We start from the raw sequence: 16592 nt of genomic DNA on the forward strand, positions 1-16592 counted from the left end.
ATTTTCGTTGTTTTGTGTCAAGGTCTCATGGAGCCCAGGTTGGCTTTGAGAAGTCACTGCACCTTTGAGGTGACCTAGAATTTCTGATCCTCCTGCCTCTTCTTTCCAAGTTTAGGACTTAGAGGCATGGACCATCACACCTGGCTTCTAGTTTACAATTCTAACTTGCCCTTTATATCCATTTCCTTTCAGAAGCAATTGAAAAAGCAGACGCCAAACCACTGCTCCACATCTTGCGGCATTCACCTTTCCGCTGGCCTGTGCTTGAAGCTAATATTGGTCCTGAAGGGGTTTGGTCAGAGAGAAAATTCAGTCTACTGCAAACGCTTGCAACATTCCGCGGTCAATACAGCAATTCTGTGTTCATTCGTTTGTATGTGTCCCCTGACGACAAGGCGTCCAATGAACATATCTTGAAGGTATAGCCAGGGCTGTTTGTTCATTTTAAGATTAGCGCTTTAGGATGTCTTTTTTTTCCTGTTTATATACAGAGCCTCAAGTATCCTAGGCTGGCCTCAAACTTGCTTTGACTTTGACCCAGGCTGACTTTGAACTCCTGCCCCCTGCCTCTACCTCCTGAGTGCTGAGATTGCAGGTATGTATTACCATACCATCTTTATGCAGTGCTGGAGACTCCACCTTGTGAATGCTAGGAAACCACTCTGCCAACTGTGCTCAGATACCCAGTGTGGGTGCTTTCCTAAAGAAAGAAATTCATGCTGGCTTAATGAAATGATGAGGTAAAAATTCAGCTGAGCTTTAGGTTCTAGAATTATGGCCTGCTCCAAGATTTGCCGAATGTAGATTAGCAGCAAACTGTCTCCTTTCAGGAACCCCGTGAGTGGCTTTCAGGTGATCCATGCTCTCACTCTTAGATGGCTTCTCTGAGCATGTAAATTCTAGCTGGGCGAGGTCTCTGGGTCTTCTGTGATGATAGAAGACTTTCTGAACTCTGCTCTTTGCCTCACCTCCTCGTTTCTCTGACAGAAGGGACAACACATGCCAGATTCCTTGTTCCCCTTTCAGGAACAACTTGAGTGCACGCCTACATCCCCATTGTCAAGTTCAATCTGAATCTGTCCTCCTTCCTTTCAAAAGGTAAAGCAGAATTTATCCTAAGCACATTTTCTGCTGGGAGAATGAGCATAAAGGCAGGGAGCAGTTGGATGTGCCCTGAGGTGGATCGCATTGGTGAAATTAGGAGGTTGTCAGAAAGATACAGACCACAAAAGATTCATCAATGAAGGAGGGTTGTAGGAATTCAAATAATATATCCCAAGTCATTTCATGCATTCACCCTGCTGTGTTTTTTCTTCTTCCATAGAAGAATAATAATGAAGCTATTGAACATTGATTTATGTCCTAATCTGTCCTTCATCAAAGCAGAAATTTTAAGGATATATCAATATAAAAACTATAGGACTATAAAACCATGTAGTGTATTTCCTCATCCAACATAAGCCACCTCTCCAAAAATCAAAACCATGGTGTTTCTTTTTGGAGTTAAGTAAGAGGTGGGCAATGTGTTTTCTATAAAGGGACAGATGGTACAGATTTGAAGTTTTGCCAGCCATCTGGTCTCTATTTCAACTATTGAGCTTTGGCATTGTACCTGGGAAAGCAGGTTTAGATGATGAATGGGTATAACTATGTGACGAGCTGGCCTGAAGGCTGTAGATTCCTGACCTCTAAGTGTAGACAGTGATAGGTGTCAAGAAAAATCTTTGGTTGTTGAAAGAATTCTCACGCACAAGGAAAGTTTTAGTTCCAGAGACAGCTGTGTGTCTGTGTTGGATGATGAAGTAGCGACATGGTATTGAGCCATCTTGTAATGCTATTATGTGAGACACAATGACGATTGCAGTCCAATCAGCCCCTGTTCTATGTGGATAGAGCACTCAATTTTTTAAAGCCAGATTTTAAGACTATTATTCTCAATTACAGAACTATTATGATATTCTTCCAAATACTTTCGATGGTGTTTTAAAGTAAGAAAGAGATTGTCATTCAAATGTAATTTACACCCTCTGAGAAGTGGTAGATGATTTTGATTCACACAATGATGCATCATTGAAAATGGTAACTATTTCATTTTTCACCAATTTCTGGAGCTAGACAAATAGGTGACCTATTTCTTTCATATTTTATCATGAAGAAAACTACCAACTAAAATAAAAATGAACAATAAACATCTATGTGTTTATGAACCCAATTTCAATAGCCTCAACTTTGTGCTACTTTTACATAGTTTAAACCTCCCCTTTTTGGAGGCTGGAGTATTTTATAGCACATCTAAAATGTATCTTCTCACTGTGAATATTTCATTGCCTGAGCTAATGTGAAAGACTCTTACTGCAACCAAAATGTAATCATAATTCCATACTTAACATCTAATAATACAGCTAGTTTTCAACTTTCCTAATTATACTAAACATTTTTTTTTTATACTGCTGAAGGTAGAATCCAGGGCCTCATACATGCCAAACAAGTGTTCTACCATCAAGCTATACGTTCAGCCCCTCAAATATATCCTTTAACCCCAACCAGAAACAGCTGCATTTTGATTGAGGATAAAATTAAGAATCAATCACATGTGCACTTTCTAAATCTGATTTAATCTTTAACAGTCACCACTTTTTCTTTGTTCTTTTTAAACCATACTTATTTGCCAAAGAAACCGGATTATTTCTCCTATATATTTTCTCCACAATCTGGATTTGATTGATTTCAGGATAAACAAATAGCCAATGAGACAAAGTTCTCCCTTATAGGAGAAGCACAGCTTGAAAATCCAGGAGAGGAACTCAAGAGATGCTCAGTAGTTAAGAGAACATACTTCTCTTGTAGAAGACCTGAGTTTGTTTCGCAGTACCAATGTCAGGTGGTTCATAACTGCCTGTACTCCAGGTTTAGATGCCTTCTTTGGTTTCTGTGGGTATTTGTACCCTCAGGTGCCTGCTTACACACATACACATTTACATAAACATGGTTATAGTTAAAATATTTATCCTTTCTATTTTAGTTATGTATGTGTGAGAGAGATATAAAGAAAGAGAGAGATGATGGTGATGATGATGATGATGTGAGTGCAGATGCCCTTGGAGGCCAGAGGCCTTAGATTCCCTGGAGCTGGAGTTGTAGGTGGTTTTGAGCCATCCAACATGGATCCTGGGAACTGAATTCAGGTCTTCTGCAAGAACAAATACTATGTGCTCTTAAACACTGAGATATCTCTCCATCCTACATATACCTAGTTAAAAATAAAAATAAATCAGGATAAATAAAAGGGTTAGATTACTACTACTTAAATCTTTGAAGAGCCAATTGATTTAGGAAATTATCATCAATTGTTACTAAAATGGCCAGATGAATGTTTGGGAAACTCATGGAATGATATCTCTAGAACTCAACTATCAATAGTAGCCTTGCTAAAAATGGGAAAATTAGATATTGTATGCCTCTTGATACCAGTCAGAAGTAATACACCATCACCAAAGACATTGCACCAAAACCATAAAACAAAAATCAAACCCCTTAAAACTAGTTCAGTGTCTACTTTTAATGTCAGTGTATAGAAAAATAAGGGAAACAGAGGAACATGATAACAGCTTGCCTTGCACACTTAATATTCAGTTACACTGGTCCTAGAAACACTGTCAATAATAGAATGCTTCCCAAACGTAAGAAGGCACTTGTATACTTATTATTGCTTTCTTTTGCCAAGATGGCAGCTTGTTCCAAACTGAAGTGTTTAAGCACTGCTTGGCATTTGAGTGCAGCTCACATTGGCTTTAGTTCTATTCTGTTTGTACCAAATTACATGAGTGAATGTTCACACATCTGAATTAACCTCCTCCCTGATCAACACAGAGCTACAGTTTTCATAGTCATGAAACAGTTTTAAGTATGTGTCTAGAGAGAGCAGGAACAATTTTGTTCTGAGATCTATATGAAACAACAAAATTTGTATATTGATGGCTACCAGAGTTCTAGAACTTGTGTGTATGCATTGGCTGTTTTGCTAGTTTTCAATTTCTAGGGGGGGCATGAAATGGTTCAGCAGGTAAAACATTTTCTGACAGGCCTGGCGATGTGATGGATTCGATCCCTGGAACCCACATGCTAGATGTCCTCTGACTTCCACATGTACACATGACACATGGGTGCATGTGTATACACACACACTAATTAATAAATTGCATGTAAAAATTTTAATTTTTAAATATAAAATGTAAGTGAATGTACACTTGGAGTCCTGAATCCATTTAGACTTTGTGGGACATAGTTTGAAAAACAGGTGTGTGGTAACAAGGGTTGGCTCTGTTGTTGAGGACACTGAGGCTCTCAGTTCAGCTTTGAGAGTTACTCATCATACTGTGTCTATTATTTTGTCTCTCTTTAGTCTCATTTTATCTGTGGATAAGGAAGATGAAATTATCATTTACTTGACATTGTTGCTATTTGGTTTAGATCACTTGAATTTTGTGAGTTTCTATGGTAGATACTGGTCCACAGTGGCATATGACAAGAGACTTTTTCTCTTGAAACATGGCCCATCAACTAGTCAGGACCATTTGAACAATAGAGGAGGCATAGTATGAGCAAGAGATATTGAGACCATGATTGGAAAAAGCACAGGGACAAATAGCCAAATTAGTGGAAACACATGAACTATGAACCAATAGCTGAGGAGCCCCCAACTGGATCAGCCCCTCTGGATAAATGAGACAGTTGATTAACTTGAACTGTTTGGGATGCCCCCAGGCAGTGGGACCGGGACCTGTCCTTAGTGCATGAGCTGGCTTTTTGGAGCCTGGGGCCTATGCTGGGACACTTTGCTCAGCCTGGGTGAAGGGAGGAGGGGATTGGGTCTCTCTTCAATTTGAGTAGTTGACATACCTGTTTGATCTGTGATTTGGTTGTGTAAGAAACAGCTTAAACTTTGACCTTGAACATGTACACACTTTACTGTTAGTAGAGCATATGGTGCCTCTGAGTATAGAAAAATGTACTCCTTTTAGGAGGCAGATATGCCTCCATCCTCAAGATATGCAGATTGGCCCACACATTGGTCTTTGGAAAAGCTCCTCTGTAGCAAGATGGTAGAGATTTGCTGTGGATTTCAATGGGAGATAAAATGGTAAGAAATAACAGATAGGCATATTCTAAAACATCACCTTGCTACCTGTGCTCATGCTCATCTTAAGTCTAGGGATAGGAAGAGTAAGAATTTCAGGAACAATGAAAAGTGGCATGTGTGACCTTGAAAGACTGTTTGGAAGGTCAAGGTTGTCCTAGTATAAGACAACTTCAAGTCATTGCTATTCCATGGCCTACATTTTTTGGCACTAATCAAACTTCATGATATCAACCAGAAAAATTCTCTTAGAAATGAAGTTTCTCTAATGCTTTGTTTTTCCATTCCTAGATCATAATTTTCAAATGTTTCTTTTTGTATTATTACTTTCTCCCCAAAACACTTTGTTGTAATTGGCATGCCAATTATAATTGGACAAAAATCACATCTTGAATTCAATGTATGTGGTTTTCTAAAACCATACTTTTTTAAAAAAAAAAATATAGCCTGGACTATCCTGTAACTCACTCTGCAGCTCAGACTGGTCTGAACTATCTATCAGTCCACATACTTCTCAAGTGCTGGAATGAACATTTTCTTTTCTTTTGAAATTGAAGCATTCATATCATAAATGCAAGGACTTTAAAAGCTAGAACAATACCATGTACTTGTGTGGGTTTCTCAGGAAAGACTTTGCCTCAGGAGTTTGTGTGTTTCTAATAAGATTTAGTTGACTGACCTTATTCAATCTGTTGGTGTAGTTAAAATGTTCCCTAGAAACCATAACAATCTGAAAGTTTATAAAAGGTCTGGTAACCTCACTTGAATTATCCAGACTTTTACCATCTGTGGGTTTAATTTCATTTCATGAGAAGAACCTTTGACTTTCTTGATATTATCTATATAGTTTCCTTTCCTCTAAGACTGGAGCTCACAAGAGTCGCTGAGTGATCCAAATTTAATTGAAAGCCAAAGCATCTTAATCAAAATATTTTGTTTTGTGATTCTGGCTTACTTCATTTTTGGAAGAAACAATGGCAGATTGGGAATTACGGGAGGATGAAGCCAGAATGGCTTGTGACTTGGTTGTTTTAGGCCAATTAGCAATACACACAGGCGCAGGGATGGTTTGAAAGCATTTTACTAAAACAAACAAACAAACAAACAAAACCCCCCAGTATTTCCTTAAATTTTATAACACCATTATAATTTGGCCTTTTATAGACTTTGCTACATATGAAAGGGGTTTTCATGGAAAACTATACTTTTATATAAATTTTATGTATAAAAGGGGGATAAAATACTTGAGATTAAAGTTATTTGTGTTTCTATAACTTTTTCTTAACTTTGCAGAGAAGGTTCTAAAAGTCACAAAGATTTCTCCAAAATGTCAGTCAGTTGATTCTTTTTGAGTAAAAAGATACATTATTTTTGAGGTGGGGATGTAGAAAGTTTAATGCATCAGCTCCAACCAGATGAGCCTTTGCAAAGCACTACAGTGGTGTGGGTAGTGGATCTGGAAACAGGAGGGGATTTTACTATGAGCTCTGTTCAGCCATGTGAGCTTGGGAAAAATCATAAATTCTCTGGCTTTTGTCAGATAATCTCTAATGTCTATTCCAACTCAAGTAGCCTTGCACTGTTCAGTGTTGGCAAAACCTCAAAGATAGAAAGCATAAATCAGAAAAGTGGGGGCACATCTCTTATACGTTAGGTCTCTCAAAGTGCCTATTTGCGTGTAGTTCTGAATGGGGTGAAGTGATTTTTGTCATGGTGACACAAATTCAAAATATGGCTGGGCTGCCAATGAGCCCGTGACTCTTGTTAATATGGTGCACAACAATTTAAAATGTCAATAACATGCTTTCTTTTTTGTTTGTTTTTTTTTTTCTGCTTTTGTTTTAACAGTTGGACCAAGCAACACTCTCTCTGGCTGTGAGGGAAGACTTCCTTGATAACAGTACTGAAGCCAAATCTGTAAGTTTTATTTATGTTCAACTACATGTCTTGTCTGGCTGCTGTTTGGTTCATCAGTTTCTATAAGATATCTGCTTCTTTCCTGGAAATTATCATCATAATTTCACTGAGCACATTCCCAGTGTAGTAAGCAGAGATCTTTTGTTTTGGCCAGTGGTTCTCAACTTGTGGGTCATGACTCTCTTGGGGATTGCAAATCAGATATTTTGCATATCAGATATTTACATTACAATTAATAACAGTAGCAAAATTATAGTGATGAATTAGCAAGGAAATAATGTTATGGTTGGGGTCACCACCACAGCATGAGGGACTGTATTAAAGGGTCACAGCATTAGGAGAGTTGAGAGCCACTGGTTCTCAATACACAGTTCTACTTCCTGTATTGTAGAGGTAGGAACATTAAGGTTGTATAAGTTCCCTGTTTGGTGCCCTCGTTACTTAGATGAGGAGATACCATTATTCAAATGAAATAACCAAGATATGAGTTTGTAGTCAGTCCTCAGAAGAGCAAATCATTCAGTATCATTTTCCAAACTGAAGGATACTCAAAACTGTATTGGCTTAAAAAATCACCCTGGAAATTTCTTATATAGATCAAGCCATGGTGATTCTGAATTAGCTGACAAGATGGGATCTGGGACTCTATTTTTAGCATGTGCTCTGGGTTAATGATGGGTAATGAGAAGCAGAAAGGATGGATCAGGTTATAATTCTAGACTTAGCTTGGAAACAGTGGAGTTTCCTGGACATTGGATAGGACTAGTTCATTTTGACAACTTGAATTCACTCTGGAAATTTTGTTACCCCTCCAAACAAGCCTCACACCCAGGTCTCCTGGGTCTGTGCTGATAGTCTCTATATGTGGAAGGCTCTGCAGAGTAGCCAAGATCTTAGGCATCTTAGGCATCATCTCAGGCAGAGGACACTCATCAAAGGGGGTTTCCAAATTTTTCTTCTTGAGTCAACATTTGCTAGACTAGGGAACCTTTGCTTCTGCTGTGATGTCAGCAACCAGACTTGAAATCATCTCTTCTCCTTATAAGTAGTTAACCAAGTCCAAGTGACACCATCTTTACAAGCAATTCTTCCTCCAACCACCTGGTCCCTCCTTTCTATCCCTACTGCCCTAGATCATGTTGCTGTCCACTCTGGCCTTAACTACAGCCATTCATATTTAATTGTGACCACCTTCACACTTCAATAGCTCTTTAGCACCACTTGGCAAGTTCTGTTCCCACACTACTATTCCCAGTATATCTTGCTCTCAAGATAGAGACTAAATTATGGGCTGGAGAGATGGCTCAGATGTTAAAGGCTAGGCTCACAACCAAAAATATAAGAGTATCTCTCTCTCTCTCAATATAGCGTCTAAATTACTTTGAAGAAGCTCAAGGCCTCTTCATTGCCTGCTTTCAACCTGTCTCTCCCTTATTTACCTGTTTTTGTTCTTCCTTCAAGAGAAGGACCTATCTCTTACTGTTCCCAAACCCTATGTCTCTCAAATGGTATGTCTCCAAATTTTCTGGGCTGCAATCCCCCAGTTCTTCAGCTTTCATGTATGCAGTGGCTTTATTAAGAAACATTTTTGCTTGCCTCATGTTACAGCTATTTCATGTTTTTTTTTTTTATCACCAGAGCACACATTGAAAAACAGTCTCAAGCATTATTTAGTTTTTCATTTATCTGCCTTCCTCCATCATGTTTTTCATCAGCCACCTCACACATGTACTGAACTACTTGAACACTTTTTTAGTAGACCTGGGAAGGGCAAAACATTCTTTCCAATTAAGACTATTAGCCAGGCTTGCTGACTGAATTTCATTTATTAAAAAGCTGGCTATCTACCAAGAAACATATAGGTCTTAAGGTGAGTCACACAGTTAAGAATAGCTTTCAGGGTCATGGTGTACCTTAGAGATGAAATCTTGTATTTGGTAGTTGCTAGGTTTCTCATCATCATTTCTCCCTCTCTCCCCCTGAGCCAGGGAGGACAACTCTATGGAAACTGAAACTGAAAAGACACAGGACTCCAATCACTATAATCATCTTTTATTTCTTAGTGTGAAGCTGGGTAAATGGAACTGGATGGGAATAAATCACACTTCGCATTAGTGTTCATGGATCAGGTCCTCTGCTTTTAGACACAGTTCTTTCCCATTACTCTATTAAAGCATCACTTGCCTGGGAAGGAGACACCTGACCTTTACCTTTCTATTCTGGACTCATTTGGAGATGTTTCTTTTATCCATAATATCACCAGTTACTAGAAAACTATTTTGCTTGATGTTTGATGCCTGAGCAACTCTATCTGTCACAGAAATAGTACCTGTGAACACTCATCACTCATATTTTTCCTCTAAAAGTGGCAGGTAGGTGGCTGGCATTGCATAATGCTGGTATCATACTCTGAGTACAGAGTGAAAATGAAGAAAATTTATTTCCACCTACTGTTTCTGCTCTTCCGTATCTCTAAAACATACTTCCCAGCAGGCTGTTGTCATGGCCACTTGCTTCTTTATCTCTTACAGTATCGGGATGCCCTTTATAAGTTCATGGTGGACACTGCTGTGCTTTTAGGAGCTAATAGCTCTCGAGCTGAACATGACATGAAGTCAGTGCTTAGACTGGAAATTAAGATAGCTGAGGTAAGTCTTAGTTGCAAACCTTTTCTTTTGCCATGCCCTTTCCTTTTTTTTTCTTTTTTTTTTTTTGTAAAAAATACATGCTGAATGAAAATATAAATTGTGGCCAAAGGTTAACCTTCTGTGTCAATGCCCTCTGGGTCCAAGGTAGTAGTTGCATCCTCTTCGGGAAGTAAAAAGAATCACTACAGAAATTAAGAGCTCCACATTCCTTCCACTTCTCTAGTTTGAGCCTAATCAATATCTATGTGCTACTCTACTGTGATTAAAGAATGCTAGCAAGGAAACCTGTTTTCTCAGGGAAATTCTTATATGGCTCAAATAGAAGACAGATATTCAATAAATACTGATTTAATTGAAAGTTGGCTGGCTGGCTGGCTGACTTCCTTCCTTGCTTCCTTCTCTCTCTCTCTCTCTCTCTCTCTCTCTCTCTCTCTCTCTCTCTCTCTCTCTTTTGCTGGGTGTTGAATGCAGAGTTTCACACATGCTAAGTATGTCACCCCAAATCCTGGAAGGTAATTTTTTAACCAGACCTGCTTTTTTTGTATTATTCCTACTCGGTGTGATTGATAAAATTTGATCTCAGAGAAGTTTTTTTATCAATATTGGATATGAAATTTAATGCAGAAATTGTATAGGGCACACTTTAAACTTTAAAGCTGCCTTTCTGGTGCTATTTTGTGTCTACCATTCTTTACTTTTACATTCCTTTCTTTTTTCTTTTTCAAGACAAAATCTTACTGTGTAACTCCAGCTGTCCTGGAATTCCAAGGATAGCTTGGAATGCACAGATATCTACCTGCCTCTGCCTCCTGGAGTGCTGAGATTAAAGGTGTGGTGCCTGGCCTTACGTTGTTCTCGTTCTCTCTCTCTCTCTCTCTCTCTCTCTCTCTCTCTCTCTCTCTCTCTCTCTCTCTCTCTCTCTCTCCTCTAATAATTGATTGGCTGTCACTATGTCATATACTATATTCTGAATAAATCACCTTAAATTCTTTCTGGCTCATGTTAGAGACAAAAAGAGGTAGGGGAACCAATTTGTTGGAGAATGGTAAATCCTAAATGGCTTTGTTTATAGAATGACTGCTTTCTAGAAGAACTAATGTGCAAAATCCCTAAATGTTCTCATGTCCACAGAGAAGAAATATGGTAACATTTGCTTGTGGGAGACCTTGGTGATTTTTTTATGGAAGCTGCTAAAAATTCTGAGGTTTTGTATTTTGTAAACTGGTGATGGTATGTTGAGATGTGGAGTTGGGGCGAAGGGTAGGGTTGAGGAATTAGGATGTTCACGTGTATCTTTCTCCACATTCCTACTCACAGCAGGAAGTTTCTTTATAGGGGCTAGGTTGATGACTCAGTAGGTAAAGCACTTACTGTAGTGTTTCTCCTTTGAGATGGGAAGTGAAAACAAGAGAATTCTGGGAATCTCGTGAAACAGCTAGCCTGGTATACACAGTGCAATAACAGATTAAAAAAAAGAGACCCTGCCTCAAACCAAGTAGATGAGGATCAATGCCCAAAGTTATCCTCTGACTTACATACATGCACTGTGGCATATGTGTGTCCTTCTGGTTCATTCTTGAAAACTCTTTCGTCAAGCCTGTGTTTACTCTAGGGCATCTAATACTATCCTTAAGATTTTCTTTCTGTGTCTTTCTACTTCCCTCTGTATTAAAACACATTCTTAATGAAACCCAACTTCACTTTAAAGTTTAGTACTGTGTGTTCCTTAAATGTTGTGAAGATTGTTTCAGATGTGCCTATAAGCCATGTCTACATGCTGTTTGGATTCCCTTCCCAAGAAAATAGGAGGCCCAGAGTACTAATTTGAACTGAAGGTGTGATAAATAGCATGGAAGGCCTTGCCTTGAGCCAGGGAGTTAGACCAAAAAGAAATCTAAAAGCAGCTGGGCTGAGGCAAGACAGAATTGTTGAGAGGGTAAATGAAGTGACAAGTCCATTGTGTGCAGGGGAGCAGCTGCTAGAGAGCTGAAAACAGCTTTGAGGCCAAAGGGTTTCGACCTGGAGCTTGGACTCTGAGTTGAGAAAGGAGGAGGGTGGGAGAGACATGTAGAAATCCTCTGAGGCAATGATTTAGGGTTCTCAAACAGCAAGGCAACTGTAAGGGGCATGTTACCTCTCCAGTGGAGAGTGGGGAGGGAGACACTAAGACACTGAAGGACTTAGAAGAGAGGAGCAGTTGCCTGCTATTCAGATCCTGTGATTTTATCTCGAAATATCTGTGGTGCATGAAGTTTTGTCTGGTAGGAATGTTTCTTTCATTCCCTTAGTCTTCAGGTGACTTGTCACATCCAAATTACCAAGATACACAGTTTCTGAGGCTGAGGAGGAAAAATGCCTCATCAAATCCAAATAAGTAAAGATTGCTGCAAAATATGCATCTACACTATCTCTGTCTGAGAGACTGAATGAGAAGAGAGAGGACTTGTCCATGAAGTTGCCCTGGTGATTAAAGCAAAGTAGAGTTCAATTGCAAAGCCTTGTTAGGGAACATAAACCTTAGGCAAAGTCTTCAATCAGTCCTAGCCACGGAGATGGTGATAATGGGCAGGAGGTGTGAGGGTAGGAGAGTTGTAGGTGAGGTGGACATGGCTAATGGATGTAAGGGAGTAGAAAGAAATGCAAAGTGATAATGTGGGCAAGGGAACTATGGTTGGTCAGTGGAAGTGATTAAAATGACTCTTGAGGAAGAGTCATTGTTGCAGTTCTCAGATTAAATATGGCAGAGGCTAGAAGCTTGTGAAATTTTCCTAGGTGGTAACCAAATTCATACCTCCAGCAGTGGGAAATCTAAGGTCAAAAAAATGATCGCAGGCACCAGTGATATGTACATAGCTTCCTTTCTGTCATTGACCATTGTCCCCTAGAGGTGAATGAGCTGAGTTCATTGACAGGTAAACATGGAATGTTGATCTTAATCGTGCAACTTCAGCTTGGTTGTCAAAATTGAGCCAGTGATGGACTTGGCCCATCCACATGGTAGAGGAGAAGGGCATTCTGGGAACTTCTTTTTGTACTGGGGACAATATTTCCCACTGAAGAGGATATCTAAGTTTCTTTTTATTTTTTTAATCCTGTCTAAAATGCTGCTTTTTTTTTTTAATTCTCTCCCCACAGCTGGGCATCACACCAAAGCCTTGGAAAAGTTGATAATAATATACAGATGTTTTGGCACATGTGAAAAGCAGTCATGCAATAATAAATGATTCATTTGAAAAAATAACCCAAATCTCTTTTTGACAGATAATGATTCCACATGAAAACCGAACCAGTGAAGCTATGTATAACAAAATGAATATCTCAGAACTGAGTGCTATGATTCCCCAGGTTGGTGAAAACTCTCCAAAAAATGTGTTCCCTAGTATTTACAAGGGATTTGATTTCATCTGTGTATAAAAGTTAGCCTTGTAAATCTTGAATCTTACTATTCATCATTTTGATTATCTTTCTTTTCAACTATCACATAAATTATCGTTGTGTGTGCAGTGGGATTTCTTCAGTTGTAGGGAAGACTAAGAGCTTTCTGATAGTGGCTTAAAACAATAAGGCCATTTTCTTACAACATAGCCATGGGCATTAGTTGGTGTTGGTTCAGCTGTTTAACATTGTATAGGCGTTATCTCTACATTTTAGTCTCCTCAGCCTTTTTTACTTCATTTTGATAACATGGTTATAAAGTGACCATTGTAGCTCTTCCACATTAAGGCAAAGAGAAGGGGAAGGACCCACGGTCTTTTCTGACTTACTTATTTTACCAGGATAAACAGAAAAGCCCCTTTTCAGAATATTCCCAGATGGCTTGCTTTTAATTCTGTCATGTGACCGTCCCTGCTGTGGGGTACGAGGTAGGGAAGGGGGTGCTACGCAAGTGAGTAACTGGTTTTCAATGATGCTCTATAGAATGGAGGTGAGTTATTTTGTTGTGGCTTTTTTCCCTTTTGGAATAAGAGAGGTTGCACAGAGGAGAAGACCAATAGTGTGCTAAGGCATCTGTGTCTGAGTTTAGGGGAAGAAGAAGGGAACGTGAGACTTCGAGGGAGAGTATTGAGGGAGGGAGACCAGGGGATTAGAGGAGTGAACTAGGCTAACAGAAGAGAAGGTCTTGGAGTGAGGTGGGGCTGAGGGAACAAGATAGAAGATGGAGGGCAAAGAAACGCTGGAGTAGCTGAGGGAATGTCTATTATTCCAGAAATTTGTGGTACAGAACACAGACAGGCTCCATTTTTGATGAAAGCCATAGGTCTGAGTGGCAATGATCTGACTTTGGTTTCTGGGGAAGCAAACGATGAGCAGTTTCATCCTTAATGATTTGGATGGAATGGATTATGCTCAGCCTACTCTTTGAATGCCTTTCCTCTTACTTGCTACCTTAACATAGGTTTCATTTGTTTTCTCTATTCTCAGTTTGACTGGCTGGGCTATATCAAGAAGGTCATTGATACCAGACTCTACCCACACTTGAAAGACATCGGCCCCTCGGAGAATGTGGTGGTCCGCGTCCCACAATACTTTAAAGATTTGTTTAGGATACTAGGCTCTGAGAGGAAGAAGTAAGAACTTTCACATGCATTTTACTGTGGCTTTTGTTTTCTCTGTAAATTAGAAGGGCCTCCATTTTTCATGTGCTTTGAAAATTGCTTTTAAAGAAAGTTACAGCAAGACAGTCATAGGGAAAATTACAGTGCCCTTTGTGATAAATTGGCCCCCATCATTGTCTGCTGAGACAACAACAAATGCGCAATGTTTTATGCCCCTTATTTACCCCAATTTCTTATTTATCCATACAGTTTTCTCTGGGAACCTAAATTGTTTATTAGTTTTTGGAACTAGTTAGTAATGAAGTTATTTCCTGAGATTTCTATATGAACACTTTCGCCCCCAGTCCATTCTTTGTCTTCTGCTGCATTTTTTCTTTCTGGTTTATTTTTTAGTCATCAAGTAGTTTTCTGGCAACAGACCAAATTACCTGTGTTGAAAAGACAAGGCTACTTTGAGAGCTGTAGGAAAATTGAATGGATAAAACAACTTATTTTAAAGCATGTTTACGGTTTGCAGCTTTGCTAGCATAGGACTACAATGAAAAAAAAGTCCTAAAAATGCTCAAGTTTATGTCCATTAAGCCATTTAGATTTGACACAGAAAATGAAAGGTAAACAAGTTTATAAAAACAATTCACTAAAACTAATTGCTGTGCTATGATAAAAAACAAAAAAAAAAAGAATCTGTTGCTATTATGTTGAACTGAATGGTGTTGTAAAATAATAATAATAATAAAAAAATATTTTATTAGTCAGGTTCTGTTCATGTTGTCAGGTATTAAGTTTCTTTTTAAAGGTACCTACAGAGGTCCTAGGAATAAAATATAGTATCTAATGTCTACTTCTACTCCATAGAAGCATCTAGATTTCTACAAAAAGCTACAGCTGTTTAAGGTATCATCTATGTTCATTGAAAATATACAGGAAAAAACAACAATAAATTCACCATTTAGAGAGAAGTAGTGTCCTTTAGAAATTTGCTAGGTGAAAATTGACTTTGGCAGGGGGTAAGCATATGTAATGGTAAGCCTTTTTAGTCCAATGTACTTACTATACAGGGCAAATGACACCTGCTATATCTCCTTAGGCCCTTGTTAAAATACAAATACCAAACCCCACCTCCTTCACAGAGTCTGGTGTAGTAGGTCTGCAGGGGGTCAGGATTCGACATTTTATTTTATTTTTGTAAAAGACTGATTTATTTTTGTATTATGAGTGTTTTGTCTGCATGTATATATAAATGTGTACCATGTAGGTGCTTGGTACCTGTGGAGGTCAGAGGCAGGCATTGGATCTTCATGGAACTAGATTTATAGACAGTTGTGAGCTGATACATGGGTACTGGGAACTGAACTTGGGCCCTCTACAAGAGCACCTAGTGTTCTTAACAACTGAAACATCTTTCTAGCCCCAGGAGTCTGAATTTTAAACAGGCATCCCAGGATAGTTTTATGATTTTCTTTTTCGGGGTTGGGGAAAATGGGAGAATCACTATATTATAAAACTACTTTATAAACATTTCCTAGCTCTAAAATAGATGTTAAGCATCCCTTATCCAAAGAACTTGGGCCCAGAAGTGGTCATATACTTAATAAGCTATCTTGGGAATGGGATCCAAGTCTAAATATAAAATCCATTATATTTCATGCATAACATGTGCATGTAGACTTAGGATAATTTTATACAATATTTGTAGCATGTACATATTTTGACTGAGACACTTCATAGGAGGTTATGTCTGGACTTTTCTATGTATGTTGTAAAATTACTGCTTAAAAAAGTTGTAGATTTTGAAGCCTTTTGGTTTTCAGGTTACTTGATTGGGGTTGCTCAACATGTACTAGGAAATGAAACCCAAGTACTCTTCTTTCTCTATATGCCACTGAGTTGCTGAGCACATTTTAGATTCACATGCTGATTACCACCAAAACGTGTCTGCCACACTGTGTAGTCATTGTTTAGCTGCTAGGGAGTCAGTTTCTTCTGGTGACTCTGAACTTCATTCTAAAATAGTAGGGACTTTTGGAAATTGTATTAATTTGATTTTTCCCAAAGCTTAATTTATAACCAGGGCCATAAAACCCTGGTGGTGATTATATTTTATAACTGTGGGACTTTATGTAGCAACAGGCAGTAGGAAAAACCGGAGGGAGATTTTCATCTAGTTCATGCTAAATTGATAACTTACCCAAATGTGAACACAAAGGACAACTGTAGAAGAGCGTTTAGATAGAAGACTCCTGCAACCATGTCCATCTAAAATTTCACTTAAGCATCAATGTAATACTTAGATATTTTAAACAGTTTTCAACAACCAAGTCATCAAAAAACAAT

The 16592-nt window shown here is 38.7% G+C and overlaps 1 protein-coding gene across 1 annotated transcript in view; it reads left to right on the forward strand.

Annotated features, from left to right (window-relative positions):
- Nucleotides 1-16592, forward strand: part of Phex (phosphate regulating endopeptidase homolog X-linked) — a 192072-nt gene that overhangs the window by 39530 nt on the left and 135950 nt on the right. Inside the window, exons 6-10 of the mRNA XM_037199438.1 lie at nucleotides 193-419; nucleotides 6986-7054; nucleotides 9586-9702; nucleotides 12964-13047; nucleotides 14125-14270. Of these exons, the coding sequence (XP_037055333.1) occupies nucleotides 193-419; nucleotides 6986-7054; nucleotides 9586-9702; nucleotides 12964-13047; nucleotides 14125-14270 (643 nt within the window). The remainder of the gene's footprint in view (nucleotides 1-192; nucleotides 420-6985; nucleotides 7055-9585; nucleotides 9703-12963; nucleotides 13048-14124; nucleotides 14271-16592) is intronic.

The sequence above is a fragment of the Peromyscus leucopus genome, chromosome X (assembly GCF_004664715.2).
Source record: "Peromyscus leucopus breed LL Stock chromosome X, UCI_PerLeu_2.1, whole genome shotgun sequence".
NCBI lineage: Eukaryota > Metazoa > Chordata > Mammalia > Rodentia > Cricetidae > Peromyscus > Peromyscus leucopus.